This window comes from Gadus morhua, chromosome 15 (genome assembly GCF_902167405.1).
Source record: "Gadus morhua chromosome 15, gadMor3.0, whole genome shotgun sequence".
NCBI classification, from domain to species: Eukaryota; Metazoa; Chordata; class Actinopteri; order Gadiformes; family Gadidae; genus Gadus; species Gadus morhua.
The window spans coordinates 16806057-16823140 of NC_044062.1; the positions used below are offsets into that span (position 1 = coordinate 16806057).

The 17084-nt window shown below is 42.6% G+C and overlaps 1 protein-coding gene across 1 annotated transcript in view; it reads left to right on the top strand.

Moving 5' to 3' along the window:
* Nucleotides 1-458: 458 nt before the first annotated feature.
* Nucleotides 459-17084, top strand: part of rin2a (Ras and Rab interactor 2a) — a 30754-nt gene continuing 14128 nt past the window's right edge. The window contains 5 exon segments of the mRNA XM_030379911.1: nt 459-720; nt 9355-9463; nt 12552-12655; nt 13404-13623; nt 14632-14743. Coding sequence (XP_030235771.1) covers nt 9410-9463; nt 12552-12655; nt 13404-13623; nt 14632-14743 — 490 coding nt within the window. The 5' untranslated portion in view covers nt 459-720; nt 9355-9409.

The following is a 17084-nucleotide window of genomic DNA, read 5'->3' on the forward strand; positions in this document are numbered from 1 at the left end:
CATAATTGATTGATGAATTCAGCAAGCGATACTTGGTGTATTTTGCATCTCAATAGGGATATTTTGGTGGTTGAAAATCTGCTATTGAATAAGATACACAACTGTCGAATTCAGATTCCAATAATATCATCACCATATGACTACATTAGGACAATATGATAATAATGGTACTCTAAAAATATTGAATTCAATTCGATTCATTCGATGAAGGTGAAAACATTCACCTTCAAACAAATAAAAACTGTTCCAACAATTTTTTTTCTGTGATCAATTCAGTATAACGTGTCACTGTGTGGATCGAAAGATTCAAAACAAGTGTGTAATCGTGACGTGCTGTGAAACTTAAGTAGGCCTACGATTCCCTTTGTTTTCTTTTGCAAAGCTCACATGCGCCGTTGAAGGGGGGGGGCGCGGGGGAGAGGAGGCGGGGGAGACACGGGGCCGAGGAGGAGGAGGAACCGCCGAGGCAGAGTTTAGGACAGTAGGTAGCCTTCACAGCAAGCAGCAGCGGCCGCATCGTTTCAACGACAGGACTATTCTTCAAGAAGAAACTAGGCTAAATGTTAATTCATATATTTTACAATGGACCTACTACAATATGAACACTTCCTCCAGTAGTGCAGCTATAATGGTTTTATTAAATACAAATCCAACTGGTCGACGGGACAGAAAGGGATTCGTCTATCAAGACAGCAATTGTCTCTCTACACTCCGGCAAAGGTATCTAAAAATGATTTCTATTGTGTTGACAGTTTGCCACGACGCATATTTTGGTTGATACTCTAGGCCTTCACCTATGTATCTGCTGGCAGAAGTGTTTTTCATTTTCTGCACACATTAACCGATGGGTCTGCCAAACCTAAATAATGGCATCTTGTTCCAGTTTTCTTCCAAGTTAAACATAGATTCTCGACGGACTTGTTTTTTCACCACCTGTTACTCGACGTCAGAGTGCGGGTTCAGGCACATGATGATAAACGAGCTTTCAAACGCACAAATGCATCCGATTATACCCCGCAGTGAATGTTTTCCTGGCCTTATTTCAACAAGTTGAACAAGTTCCAGTGATGCCTTTAAGTGTACGGGAAAGATATTACATTTGAAGCCATACGATCATAATTCCATTTGATGGGAATCGCTTTCCCTCAAATATGTCTAACAGGGCTGTTGTAGTCGTTGTTTTCCTAAGTCGATCTAATATTGACCCAAACAAAAACGGAATAATACCCAAAGTAGACATATTTCCGAGTGGGCTACATGGCAAAACGATGTTGTTGTTTTTTACAATCTCCGCAGAAATATGTGACCCTGCTTATTGCAGACTGGCACTGCCGCAGCCATGGGACCTGAGTAACACACCAGGAATTCAAGAGGTGGTTAGGAGGAGTTAGCCCGATGCATTTCTAACATGTCTTTTATTGTGTTCGTTTCATTGTTGCATATTGCGACTATAATTATACATTTTTAGAATGATTGCTGCAACATGCAACAATTAAATCCGCCTTCATCTCTGTGGACGTGAATTACCAATCGAAACATACTTCCACAAAGTGACTGTGGACTATTTGACCATTACTTGACTTTCAACCTTTTTGTTCTTGCTCACACGACGAAGGAGCAAAAACTCAGTGCAAAACTCAAATTTGCACGTAACAAATCCAATCGTCATGTGATTGGATATTGTGGTCACATTGTCCAGCCATGGTATTCTGTGTTCTCCAGGATTGATGCTATGGTTTAGCAAAGGGGATGGTCATGGGTCTTTTGAGCCCTGACAGCCTGTTCTCCATGGACTTATTGAAAAGGGAAGGATACATTTGTGTTTTTGAGTGAATGGCATTGGTAGGCCCGTGCCTAAGAAGCTGTACTATAGCACCTAAAGCTGATTTAACGTCTTTCTTTACATGTCAAGATAATGTGTCATCCAAATATGACCTATACTTGAAGATCCTCAACTTGTTAGATCTGGTCCATGTTGTTCTCATTGTCGTTTTCACAAAGGAACATAGCAGGTAAAATATGAAGCATGCCATGTCTTCCCGGTGTGCAGTTACAATTTAGGAGCAGTGCATGTCAGCTATAATAGTGGCCTGGACATTTGACCTAAATACCCACTGCGGCCCTCCGCTGCAAAGTAATAACAATGTATTTTGCAGTGACCAGTTCATTCATTCCATTTGTTGGACCACATTTGTTGGACCACAAACCATATCGGTTGTATTATATCATGCTATTGCTAACATGTATAGTAGAGTTGTTAGGTTTCATTTTGTGGAGAAAGGCTGGATCTCTGCGTCTTCCAAAGCCTGTGAGGTATGTCTTGTCTGTAAATCAAAACACAAATGGGTGTTCATCTACCACTTCTGCCTCAAGCGCAACTGAGCCACACAAAACAAACAGTGGGCAAGTCTGTTTGTCAAACTGGTGAGTGGACACGTTGGATGCACTTCTCTAATGATTTGAACAGCTTGGTTCATTTAGCTGGGTTCTGGATTGTTTTATAGCCACTGAGTTTACAAATAGACACACACACACACACACACACATACACACACACACACACACACACACACACACACACACACGTGTGTGTGTGTCTGTTTATTCCGGACTCAAAATTCTATATAAAAGACAAATACATGACAATACAAATAAGAGGTCAACGCAGATTAAAATACATACAAGCATGAGAGAGTGTGTGTGTGTATTTCTGTGTGCGAGAGAGAAAGTGTGTGTCTCTGTGTGTGCATGAGAGAGAGAGAGAGAGAGAGAGAGAGAGTAAATATGTGTGTGTTTGTGTGAGAGTGAGAGTGCGTCTGAGTGTGTGTGTAAAAAAGGTGTGTAATTGAAATGTTATCGACCACTAGGACCTTGCACCAAATTTTAGGCCGGACTTGGACTTCATACAAGACTTATGTTTGAACACTTTCTTTGATTGGTCATTGTTGCTTTGGATGTAGGCACTCATTAGTAAAGATAAGCGCTTATTAGTCTGGCATAAGCCACGTCCTCATCGAGACATCATAAACCGTGTGTGTTTAACCTACTTTTGCTTCTGTGAAATAGTTTGTGGTTGTGGTTCCTGGGAATGTGGGGGAACATTAAAGCCTATACATCAACGCCTATACATTATCTATTCACTCTCTGGGTCTCCAACACTCCATCTCTCTGTATTCTTTTGTCTACTAATTCCTTGCTCTTTGTTTAGCAAATGATGTTCGACACTAAGCCTTATTTAAATTGCTTGGCTTTAACCATTGATAGGAAGTTACAGCAGCATTAGCTCTTCTTTATTGCATTAGATAAATGAGTGATAGGCTTTGGTTCCAACATTGTCTTTGTAATCTAGAAAAAATGCTTCCATACGGATCTAGCGGGAGTAGTGGGTAAATTGCCTGACCAATTTAAGTAATACAGTAGTATACACAGCCTTTTTAAATCATACTGTAACATGTAATTTGTATCTTTCATATTCTATTGACATTGGTTTTATATTTTTCCTATTTTAATATTGCTGCTGATATCAGGGTGTCTCTCTGTACATTAATGTGACATGAGCTTTGCCACAATCAATTAATTGGCCAGGATGACATGTGTTATACCCCTCGTTTGGTCCATTAAGTCCTGGACTTGAGGTAAGGGTGATGTTATTACTCGAAAGACTGGTATACCTCACTAACTTCATAGTTAGTATACCAGAAAAGTTTCCTAACTAATTATTGCAGGAGGAGGATGGTAGATACGTAGGGTGAAACTCCCCCAAAGCTATGACATGGACTCTTTCAAGATGAGTTGTCAATCTAGGCCTGGTATTATGTACCCTTGAAGACTTCTTTAGTCATAGACATGTCATAGGTATTCGCCCACAACCACTGACACCCAGCAGTCACCATCAAGCACTCTGTTTCTCTTGGTTTTAATCTCTTTTTATCTATTTTATGCACGCCCGTACAAGCTCATAATCATTAACACTCATTCACATTTTATATTCTTCCTACCAGACATGAGTGAATGATTGTCCACTTGTTCGTGAGCTCTCTCACTCTTCTGACCCGACGGGATATGACTAAGAGCCCCATAACACACCCACTCACTAGCCTTGTGTGTGGGTGTGTCTGTGGGTTTGTGAATGCGCATGTCTGATTGCATGAGTACTCTTCTATTGAAGCCGTACATCCTTGCTTCAATTTTGTCTCTCTAACCTCTGTAATAGCCATTTTATTCTCAGGACTTAACTTTTCTTTAAAGAGGACATTTCTATTCAGTCTAGATATAATGAATGACCACATCAAGTCCGAACATGTAGAGCAGCAGTCTTGTTCAGCCGGGGCCTAAGGGCCAATTCACACTGAATTTTGCGTTGCGGCTGAATCGCCAGTTCAACAATTAATTTGAATGGGGGTAGTGCGTTTAAGCTGCAGCGGTGGGGGCTGCATGGGACAGTGTAAATGACGCAGCTGCCTGTGGAGAAAAAGTTAAAACAGAATACATTTGGGGAAAGGCAACCAAAAGTCACGCTGCGCTGGCCAATCACGTAAACCTGCGATCAGACCGGAAGACGTCCACTGGGGTGGTAACACTAGGACTGGGGTGGTGGAATCATTTAATGTATTTAGGTGGTTATTGAATTAAGGGGTAAACATGTTGAATGAATAAAACGTACTTAAACACTTTGAAATTATTTTAAGACATCTAAATAGTTTATTTTTCGTTATTTGCAATTTGTCACTGGCTGTCGTGTCAGGTTTCCCGCATTCTGCTTCAACGTGGTATTTTCTTATGTTACCCAAAATTCCTTTCTCTACCACTTCTTAAGTTCAGGAGACAACATTCTATCAATTATACATTTGTACATTGAATAAATGAATCAAATTGATTGAAACGATATGTATAACTGGCTTTATGATAATTGTGTAAGCTAGCTAGACCTTTGGCAGTATGTTCTGATACAATGACCCAAATGAGCGATCAAATTTTCTGAGCCCTAGAGCTTCAAAAGTGGTGCATGCTAGATAACTCCAAGGTTTCATTGCTGGTTTTTGACCCCTGCGCCTCACTTTCGGGGGAAAATTATTTTAGTTAAAGGCCCACTATGCAACTTCGGGAATATCTTCGCTGTTTTCTTGGTTTTGGCACGCACATTTCTCTACACAGCGCCCCCTACAGCTTCGTAGTAGATATTTCACAACACTGTCGTAACAACTCGTTGACGTCCCTTCCCCATGCACTTCTACGCGAGCCATGTGCATTTGTTTTCAAAGAAGCCGGCGAATGCGTGGAGCCATGTCCGAAGTAGATGTTCATAAAGTGTAGGCAAGGTTATACATTTTTAAAAGGGTGTATTTGCATTGCAATAAACATAAATCCATCCTTTTTTATAGTTCACGGGGAGAATTTATACCCTAGGTTATAATTGTTTTATCTTAGGTTGAACAGAACAATCAGTGTAAGAGGTTTGGCCAACATAATAATCGAAATAAACAAGAACCTGGATTCGGGGATTCAGTCTGTATCTGGGGGACAGACGAACAGCAAAACACCCATGGAAACAAAGGTGTTTATATGGTTGCAAGCAAGCTAGAAACATACAGGGCTCACAACAAAACGGTCGAGAAAACATTTTTTACAGGGCTCACAACTAAATGGTTGAGCAAACACATTTGTACAGAGACTATCAGAATCAAGAATACCACGAAGACAAAGTTCACCCAAGGGTACTTTCAATTTCAAAAGCAACACGGCCGAGTCGGCGTCTGGTTTGCAGTCTTCTTTTTCTTTCAGTTCACGCTATTCCTGAAAAGCTTGCCCAACGTTTACTCGTGTCTGGCCTCTCTGTCGGTCAGTCTCCCTTTTCTCTTCTTCTGTTCCTCCGACATTGGGTTTCTCTGTCTCTTTTTAGTCGGCTGATCTATGATGAATATAACAATCCCTTAGTTACTTGTTTATATCGAGCCGGTTCCGTGTTTGGGGGTCTGTGCCGTAAAGCAATTCGTTACTGTAGTGACCCTTGCACAGAAGCATACGGCCGACATCTTTCTTTATTCTGGGTGGAAATAGTAACATAGTTACGCCATTAAATGCGTTTATGGAAACATTTTTAGCGAGAAATGTGCATTTTACTTTCATAATGTTCGCTCGGTGAATGTGAAGGATGTTCGGTTTGATAGTTATGACGAAGAGTGAACGCTCCGTTCACTTGCATGGACAGAGTCTCTGGTTGCTAAGCAACCTCAACGTCTTGGCGGACTATTTCTCTCCTGATCAACACTACGAATGCTGGAAACACACCAGACACACCATGTGAAGTTATTTAACCCGATTATCGTTATTTATGAGTCCTTAGCCCAAGTGAAGGAGTTCAAGTACCTCGGGGTCTTGTTCGCGAGTGAGGGTACTATGGAGCGTGAGATTGGCCGGAGAATCAGAGCAGCGGGGGCGGTATTGCGTTCGCTTTACCGCACCGTTGTTACGAAAAGAGAGCTGAGCCGCAAGGCAAAGCCCTCGATCTACCGGTCGATCTTCGTTCCTATCCTCACCTATGGTCATGAGGGTTGGGTGATGACCGAAAGGACGAGATCGCGGGTAAAAGCGGCCGAGATGAGTTTTCTCAGAAGGGTGGCTGGCGTCGCGGGATAGGGTGAGAAGCTCAGTCATCCGTGAGGAACTCGGATTAGAACCGCTGCTCCTTTACTTAGAAAGGAGTCAGCTGAGGTGGTTCAGGCATCTGGCAAGGATGCCCACTGGGCGCCTCCCTTTGGAGGTGTTTCAGGCACGTCCATTGGGGAGGAGACCTCGGGGAAGACCCAGGACTAGGTGGAGAGATTATATCTCAACACTGGCCTGGGAACGCCTCGGGATCCCCCCGTCAGAGCTGGTCAATGTGGCCCGGGAAAGGGAAGTCTGGAGCCCCCTGCTTGAGCTGCTCCCCCCGCGACCCGACCCCGGATAAACGGATGACGATGAGATGAGATGAGATCGTTATTTATATCCGAGATTATTTAATCTAACCCGATCTAAACTCTATCATGCACCCAAACACGGCGGCGTTTGGGTTTCCTACCTCGGACTCTAGCGCAGCCACAGGCGCGTTGAACCATTTTTGTGACACACAATGATCAAGCGTCAGGTTAGGCGCAAGGCGGTTGGTGTGGCCGTACCATTAGTCGATTGATCCATGATGAATGCAACAATTGCCTCGCAACTGGCTGTTTATATCTAGCCGGTGCCATGTTTGGGTGTGTGTCTGTGCCGTAAAGCATTTTCGAAACTACAATCTGACTACATTTTCGAGGATACTTCCGCTGCGTCACATCCGGATTGTGTCGGTCCGAACAGATCAAGTTGCATATGCGCTTTTTCACTGGAGAGGCGACATGGGTAAATGACACACCCACCAATCGACCCAGAAATGGATGCAGAACCATCAGCATAAGTCTCAACCTGCATACTTAATGTAATTTTGGCTAAAAAAGTTGCATAGTGGGCCTTTAATTTCGTTAAAAATGACGTGAGAAGAAACTATTCAGGGTTTCGGCCAATACTTTTGTGAAAACTTCAGTTATCAGTGGCAACCAGACCGTTTCCTCCTGACTGAGACCATGCCCCGACAGCTGTGTTGGGGACATGATGGCCACGCCCAATGCCAAAGTGCATTCTGGGTTTACGATGCAGCTGGCCCGGTGTGGGTGTCAGATTGACTCGGCTGCCAGATCGACTCGGGGTCCTGCGCTTACAGATGACGTATCGACACTTGACGTATCGACACAAGCCAACGGACAAACCAGGAAGGGTTGTTTATAAACAGGGCTCAATCATAGACATAAGAAGAAGGCTCAATCCGTTTTAGTTTTGATTTCATTGAACGTAACCCGTTCCTTTCGCAAGTGAGAAAAATTACATAGGAACATGGCAAAATTGTTAGATGCAATGATTCTGAGACAGAACCACTGAGTTGTTTACAGTTACATTTAGGGCATTTAGCAGACCCTTTTATCCAAAGCGTATTACAGTAAGAACGTTTGTCAGACATTTTTACCTTAACGAGTGTAAGCACTTGTGATTAGCTTACATTTAATTTGTTACCCATGCAAAAAAACTGAAAACAGTGTTTTAAGTTACAATATGAACACATGACCAAAACAATAACAACAACAGTTGTAATTGAGAGAGAGCGAGAGCGACATTGTGTGTGTGTGTGTGTGTGTGTGTGTGTGTGTGTGTGTGTGTGTGTGTGTGTGTGTGTGTGTGTGTGTGTGTGTGTGTGTGTGTGTGTGTGTGTTTACATCGAAATGATCAGCCAAATAGTCTATAGTTTGACCTGCTGTGACTGAACACTGTCCTTTTTTACTTTCCAGAAATTAACTGTGAACTGCCCACGGCATGGCATGTTGTTTTTGTCAAGATGGATTGGCCTCAGGATGTTTCACAAGGGAAAAGAGTACCCCCCTCCCCCGAGAGAGAGAGAGAGAGAGAGAGAGAGAGAGAGAGAGAGAGAGAGAGAGAGAGAGAGAGAGAGAGAGAGAGAGAGAGAGAGAGAGAGAGAGAGAGAGAGTATCTTGTGTATCTTTTCCCACTCTGTGCCTGTTTGTTCACTTTTTTCCCCATATTCCAAGAAATCCCTTCAGTAGCCTGCAAGACTGTGTCTGTCTGTCTGTCTCCCTCTCGCTCTCTGACTCTCTCTCTCTTTTTCCACCAAAAAACATGGCAATGTAATGCAGCCTCTCACAATTGAATAAATGCTCACTTCTCTTTCTGCAAAACAGTCGTTGCTGACAAGTTAATCAGTTACTTTCTTTTTAGGGTGCATGTGTTTGTGTGTGTGCTTTTGTGTGTGTGTATGTGATTGTGTCCATGTATGTGCACTCGTATATAATTAGTACTTACTTCTTGTGAGTAAAGGAGTGTTTTCACTAGATTCCCAATGGCAATTAGAGGATGGGGATCGTGCTACTTGTTGCCAGAACTGAACAGAGCAACATTGCTGTATTGAGAGAAAGATCAGCAGTATAACGTAGCGGAAGGGGACAAAGTCATGTAAACAGACTTTTTGACTTTTAGAATTCATGTTTTGGAAAAAAGGCCTGTATGTGCTGTCCTTTGTGCTTTCAAATTAAAGCCACACTTTACAAATATACAAATACTTAATGTCACTCTTTTGCACTGTTATGCACCCAATCAACAAACAGCTTTTCAGGGCAACTAAATGGATAGTAAGCATGATTTTGAATAATTGAGGATCTATATTTAAGCAAAAGTAAATACAGATGTTTACTACATTAGTGCATACCTACTTTGAGTTTTTTTCTGTTGATCACACAGTAATGCGGTTTCATTTCCTGTCCTATCTTTTCTCAGGCATCCAGGCAGCCAACGTTAAGAGGGACAGCATCGGACTGGAGTAAACCACATCATGTCTACCAGCTTACTCAGTCAGCCTCAACGCAAGAGGGCCAGCTTCTTCAAGGTAGGCTCAGGACCCCCCCCCCCCCATCGGACCCCCAGTGTACCTTAAGGATGGTCTTAAGTATACTCAAAAGTGTACTTAAAGGACGACTAATGACAAAGCCATACCTAAAACATTGCCACCGGTTTGCTTGTGCAGGTTACACTCAAAAATACATGGTCACGTGGCATCTTTCCCAGAAGTAAGTTGAAAAATGGAAAGGAGGGACCCAACACAAACGAGAGCGGAACACATCAGTGAATAGAGGGTAGGGAGGGAAGAACTGGAGTCAGGCTTGGGTGTCAGTTTAGCGTTCTGGAATTGTTTCTTGTTGTTCTTTGTTTCTTTTTGTCTTTATTCCAGGTGGTGGGAGGTGGAGATGGAGCCTTGAACAGATAATTAATTCCAACAAAAGATATTATAATGGCAGCCTTTTAAATGCCCATTAAGTGCCTTTCATGGGCTTGTCCCCCCTCTGGTTTTTTCATCAAACAACATAAATGTTTATGTTGGTTATTGTTCTCCAGATCAAATGCAACCTGGAGCTCTTATTGGATGAGGATGTGTTCTTAGTCGTGGTCTGTGCGCTGTTAGTTTAAGAAGTGCTGCTCAGCATTATTACACCAAGCGGTTCCAAGGCCCATTCATGTCAATCAGCTATTTATAATGGGTTGGGTGGGGTGCGAACCTTCACCCTGTGATCAGACACTGTGATAAGAATAGACCTGTCTCTCACAAGCCTGTGCCAGGGTCACAAAGTCTCAATGAAACCACAGCCACATTTATAATGTCATCCCAAGACTTATAATCTTTTGCTGTTGACAAACCATTCTTAGAGTAAAATATCCAACTCAGCCTGTAAACCAGGAGGGCCAATAAGGAAGTCAACTTAATGTACTTTCTTTTTTCATGACAATGCCAATCGTCAATTTAAAGAAACGAGAAACGATTCGCTCATAAAACCGCTCTGAAAATAAGTTAACCATTGCATCATACTTATCTATAACTTCTAAGAGTAGAATGTTGGCAGAAAACCAAGAATAATAATAAACAGAATGAACAGTTGATTCTGATAGAACCTCTTATTTTTGTCTGGGGACATTTCCTCGAAAACAGGCCTAGCATCCTGCAGCTTATCAGCTGTGCTATATATATATACATTAATATATGTCAAATGGGTTCAACTGTCAGCAGGGAGAGATACAAAAGAAGGGTCATATGGTGACATCATTACATACCACAAGGAGGAGGGTAGTCTAGCGTTGGATGTCGAGGAGAACTGCATCTTTAAGAAACAATGAGAACGAAACTCCAGGAACAGACAGAAGTACAGATGCTACTTTATGCAACTGGGTCCCCATGGGCCTTGTGTTGGTCAGTGACGCACACAGATACACGTTTACACAGAACACAGAAGAAATGGCATCATACTGGAATGAAACTACTAAAGCGATCCAGACCCGTGATGTCTCCAACAGTGCAGGTTGTCACTGGCCTGTTACTATCTTCTAAGCTTTCCCGGTCTACCGGGTGTTCCCATGGCAGTGTATTGCACAACTTTCCTCGTAAATGGGAAATGAAACAAACAAATGTGACGTGTGCGTTTGAGGCTATCAGTGTTGCTCATTTCAGGAAAATGTAACTTGGTTCTTTGCATTAAAAACAAAGCGGTCAAGTCAATGTAAATTGTGGTTTATTTAACTTTAACGACAACTAAAGATTTGTTTAGATGAAGATGAATTAAGTGCTTGCTTGAATCACAACCCCAGTCTCTATTCTTTTTCTGTATTCAAGTCACAAATCCTTAGTCAACAAAGGTTAAAACAAGCAAAGTGTTAACAGTAGCCGGTTTCATTTGCAGCAATGGTTTATTTGGGGTGTGCATGAATGACTTGTGTGTCTGTGAGTGTGTTTGAGGGGTGGGGGTGCTTCCCTGGCTCGGGGGAGCGGGGTGGGGGGTAGGAGGAGGGGGCTTATTTAGGTAGTAACTAATAGCACTGGGTGGTTAGAACTGGCGGGCTGACAAAGAGCTGAGCCCGTGGAGAATACTGCTGAGAAAGGGGCTGATTCAGCACATCTCAGACGGATCTCACGGAGGGGTGAATACGAGGCCGTGGCTGCAGGCAGCCCTCACTTAACATAGGGGTGTCGGGTGAGACAGCAGATGTAGGGTGGAGGTAAAGACCTCTGCTTGGAAGCAAATCTTGAAATGGCTGCCAACCACCGTCAGGAAAATGATGTATTATGTAGTTATTGAGAATTTAAGTTATTTAAGTGCATTGAGAAATTATGGAGTATCGTTATTGTATGCTTGCAGACTGTCAGATCTTTGCTGAAAGCAGAACTGCAATGTTGCAAGGCGGTTTTTCCTGCTAGATAGATGATTGTACAAAAAAGTGACCTCAGTAGCTCTAAGAAACAAAGGGCTTAAGGAAGAAGGGCTTTTTGGTTATTGTCCTGTATCCATTTAAAAAAGAACTGCATTTGAACTATATTTGAATGTTGACATTTCGTTTTTTATAATTCTCCCCAAATTGAATTTTCATCTTCACTAAGTGTTCCCAATAATAAATAATAATAATAATACAATCAACAAAACATATTATAGAATATTGCATTAAACCCCATTTGAGAGTAATAACCGTGGCCCGGGCTGCCTAGATGACACACCAGCGACATTTGTAATGTCTTTTCATTCCAGATGAATCACTACTGTCTTTGCTTCTGTCTGTCCATTGTTGCTACATGTTGGTCCTTTGTGATCAGGAAACCGGCTGTACTTGAATCAGGAGAGCTGGCTGTAGTATGGCAGGGGGTTTCCTCTCTTTTGATGCTTTGTTTACAGACCTCTTTTTATTGTTGCCGACAACGGATAATCTCACGTCCTTCATCTGAAAGTACATTTACAACCTGGTGATTTAGCCTCAACTAAAGATGATTCAATGTATTAAGCGTTTTTTGCCGTCTTCGTTGAAACATTGTGTGTTTTATGTGTTTTGTATCAATGCCTAGTGTGGTCTGATGAATTGAACTAGTTACACTGTAACCAAGCAGCCCATCTATGCAGTGAATGTTTGGCGTCAACCCTCTTTCTCTTTACCTTTCACAGCTTATTGACTCATTCGCCCTGGAGATCGGGACCCTGAAGAAGGAGATGGTGGGAAGGGAATCAGAGTCGTCAGAAAAAGGCCCCGCCAATGGCAGTCCTCATGGGTAAGCAAGAAATGATCTGGTCCACCAGCAGAGGGTGGTGTTTGCACGGCATTCAAACATTTTCAGAATGCATTGCAACTGCGCAGTTACTAGAGAGTGCTTAACTTATGGCATGACATTTTAAGCAGTGATGGTCAAATCTTCATTAACATTGCATGTTACATGTACATCGACCAATAAACTATACAGTGTGAGCAAACATTTCTCCATTATCACGATTTTGAAAGGAGTTACAGTCCATCCAGAAGGTTTAACTACATCTTCTTATTTAAATGAACTCGGACAACGTTGTACATTACCCTAATGTTACACTAGGTGCGTTTCCATCCCCCTGATTTTATGCGAACTTTGAAGTATCGAATCAGTAAACGGTGATGGAAACACCAAAATTCCCATAAAAATCCTCTAATTCGCAAAAAGGTTTTTCCGCTCGCTTGAGGTGGTTTTTGAGAAATGCGAAAGAGGATAAATTCGCAAAATGGGAGATGGAAACACACTTTTCAAAACAGCTGTGACGTAGCGAACTTTGAACACACAGGACTGACAGTCTTTCCGATTTCCGCATAACGACCGGCCATAGCAACCCTGCCGACATCAACGTGTAACGTCATCACCCTATTCCGCTGCAACCACTTGATGGAAACGCACCTAATTCGAATTACTTTTTTGCGAACGTTCTAAAGATTCGCATCACCTTTTAGATGGAAACGCAGCTACTGCCTTACTTATTTGCTCTCTTGGTTTACAGGCTGAGTGGTGAGCTTGACGGGCTCTTTCTGCAAGCTCCGCCTCTGAAGCCGCCAACCGGCTGGGGGCCGGGGCCCGCAGGGGCCCGGGACTCTGGCTACGACTCCCTGCACCGGCGCCTGAGCCTGCTGGACCGAGTGTCCCAGACCCACGCCGTGTGGCTGCAGCTGGGATGCAGCCACCATGACACCGTGGCTCTCCTGGAGAGCCAGTCACCTGGGGTGAGCCGGGAGCCACAGGAAGTTAGACAGGCTGAATCCATTTACATGTAATATAGAGGCTTGTATGACAATGCAAGCCTGCACTGTCGATGTCGTTTTTATCATAATAGACTCAAACGTTTAATTTCCCCCCTGAAAAACACATTAAGTCAACAGTATGGTCTAATGAGCATTGTACTTTTTCTTTTAAAAATGCGGTAAGATGGCAGTCATATGGCAATGACCATCGTTCGAGTGACGATGTGTAAGACTTGCGCCTCTATCGTTCACACTCAGTCAATAGCAACCAGAAGCCAAAGCCGACACACTAAAGTCGTGTCAAAACTCAACAAATGTTGTGACTAAAATTCACTAATATTATTCCTGGTTTTACCAGGCTTTTTGTCATTGGCTTTCTTAAACTTACACTGAGGTATATTTTTGGACGTGCAGTTAGCTCTGCCAAAGCAAAAGATAACTATTGCCATGTGGTAGGGTACGCTAGTCTATTTATCTACTCCTCTACACTCCTTTATACTCCTATATACTCATCTCCTTGAGTAACAACAAGTAAAAAAAACCAAGATTTTCTCGGCAGGTTAAAAAATATAAAAGTCTGTATCATGTCTAGCGTGAATTGAATGTTGTGATTGTTGCTGTTCACAGCTTGTTTTACAGATGTATTTAGATAATTTGACTAAAAGGTCATAATTTTACTGAGTTAACCTTAAACATCGCAAATTTAATGATTACTTAATTAATTAATCAAACCATGGCACAGAAGCTACATGCATCCACTGCAGTGTTTTAACCATGTTAAATAGCATAGCATCCACAGTATCAGCGTCAAGGTGTTCTGACAGACACTGGCTTGGTTAAAGTAGACAATGTAAGACAATGTTAACGGCCCGGTCAGGGCCCCAAGGTCAAGGTGCATAGCTAGACATGGAGACAATGAACCCATTGAAGTGGATTGAAGTGGTTGGCAGGTCGACTTATGGGTGCTTTTCCTCTATGGTCCGCTCACAGACATTTGTGGTGAGGAAGTCTAGCAGCCTGCAGAGGAAGGTCATATCCCTGCGCTTGGACAGCGACTCAGCCCCCCGTATCAAAGACTTCCTAATCAAAGAGAGCCAATACAGTAAGTACCAAGGGAATGTCTTTACTGATGTTTTCAGAAAAATTTGAACAATACAGATTTGCCCTCGGTATAGAGAAAAATACTCTGCCGTTGGATTGAGTCGTATATGGGCACGTTTAATGGTCTCAAAAGCTTCGGTAGAAAAGCTACTGTGCAGGTTTAAAAAAAATGAAGCACTATAAAAAAAATAATCAGGGGATTTCCATGAGCATACTTTATTTGTTATGGAAACAACGATGTTGATGTTAGTCATAACTGTTGCTTTGCTGCATGTGCTTGTGCTACAATAGATTGTGTTATGATAAATTGCACCACGATGACCCTTGGAAAGGCACTAGAGATAAGCGTTCCTAACGGCAAGCTCACCCCGCAGCCTCACCCCGCGGCCTCACCCCGCAGACTGACCTATGACTGCTTTAGATTGAGACGAGAGATAAAAGCAGCAGGTTCTGAAGAGCTAGATGATTTGATTAGACATGTTGTAAACGACTACTCATGCCCCTTCGCGAATGTTAATATTTATAACAATAATGATACAACAAATGTAATTTAACCTGTTGAATGTTTGCCAGCTTTTCTATTGCCGTCAATACAAGCATCCAGAAATACCTGTGGAAAATATGTTTCTATTAATATATTTTTTTCATGGGTTCTGGGAGGGAAATTCCACTCCTAAAGTTACGGGCGACATGTGTGTGTAGTCTGACCTGCAGATCGATAAGCTTAGCCCAGCCCTCTGTGTGATTTCCTTCAGTGGTGGAACTTTCCTGGAACTGATCATCAGCGTTTGATCACATTCCTCCGGCTTATGTAACTGTCACTTTCTATTTATATACTAGCTTAAAAATGGGCGCGAAATGTGCAGACACCGTTGCTTTATCAGTCCATGGAAGAAATATGGCACATTTATTCACTTAAGGGAAATCCCATGTAGTCATGAAGCATTCTGGCTGACGGAGCAAAAATAGGACTATGTTTAAAACGCTTTTCCATTGCCAGGTTATAACTTAGTCCGTATCTATTTAATGGAGTTAAAAGGTAACGTCTGCATTTGATCTGGATTGTGTTACAGGCATTAGTCAGGCCTATATATCTCTCAATGCTCCAATTGTGTTTGGATACTTTTGTTGTTCCTAGCCTCACATGCAAGAAATGAAATAAAAAAGTCTGAAATAGCTCCATGGCTAAAAGTTACAAAGTGATAAGGGTTTCCTGGAACAAGACAGACAGTCGACAGTGTAGATTGTCATATGTTGTTCAAATCCTGCCAAAATCCCAGATACATTGGCGGGTTCCAGCATGTGCCTTGATCGTATGTTTCAGTATTGCATGATTAACATCTAGTGTGTCACAATAGACGTGTTCGTGTCAAGCACCTGAAGGTGCTTCATCTCATTAGAACCCTTGTCGAGAATGATGAGCAATGGGGAGCCCTCGACCGACAGATGCTTGCTGAAGCCTTTGGTGTATTGTTTGAGGCCCGCCAATGCACGGTCAACAACTACAATCCATGTCTTTGTAGGCTGTTACAACACAAAGCCGCGTTATTGTTGAGCCTGTTATTTAACCGGTTATTTCCTTTCTATCACATAAACATCTTTGTTCGGAACCGTGAAGCCTCGCTAGTGTTCTCCTCAGAGGAGACGCGGCGTGACCCGTGGACATAGCCGGTCTCGTTGCCCTGGCTGGAAGGACACAGAGAATTGATGGCGAAGATTTACAGTCTGAATAGTTTTCACAAGAGCTATGTATCTATGTATATCTATGCATGTAGTTAGCAGTAGGCTTGGAATGGTTATAATAGCTATATGAGTTATGGATTAGAATAGTTACAGTTAGACTACCATAAGTTAGAATAAGTTAGTTAGAATTGTAAGCATTAGAAGAGGCTGCGTGAGAAAATACACCTCCAGTTGGAAATCAAGACACACGAGCACAGCAATTTACTCACTGGCCGACTGCTGTTTCCCACATGTTATGATTTACCCGACTTTCCTTATTTCCGCTGGAGAATGGAATACCCTTGTTCCTCTCGTTCTCTCTACCCATTCACACCTCGTTTAGCTCTCACACAATGATATCGTCACCTTAAACCTCCCTGTTTATTGCGATTCTTTTCTTTACCCTTTCTACCTAATTCCAGTGTAAATGCTTTCTATTGTCTCCTCCCCGACAGAGATCTAGACCAACTATAGCGTCGGGGAAAGCGATGCTACACGCTTATAACACACACACACATCTTGTCAATTGGCCTGGTGCTGATGGACTGCTTTTTGATGCGCTGTGTGACCCTCCTCTTTTTGTTGGAGAAGGGAGCCAAAGAGCCTTCGTTCATGAATGA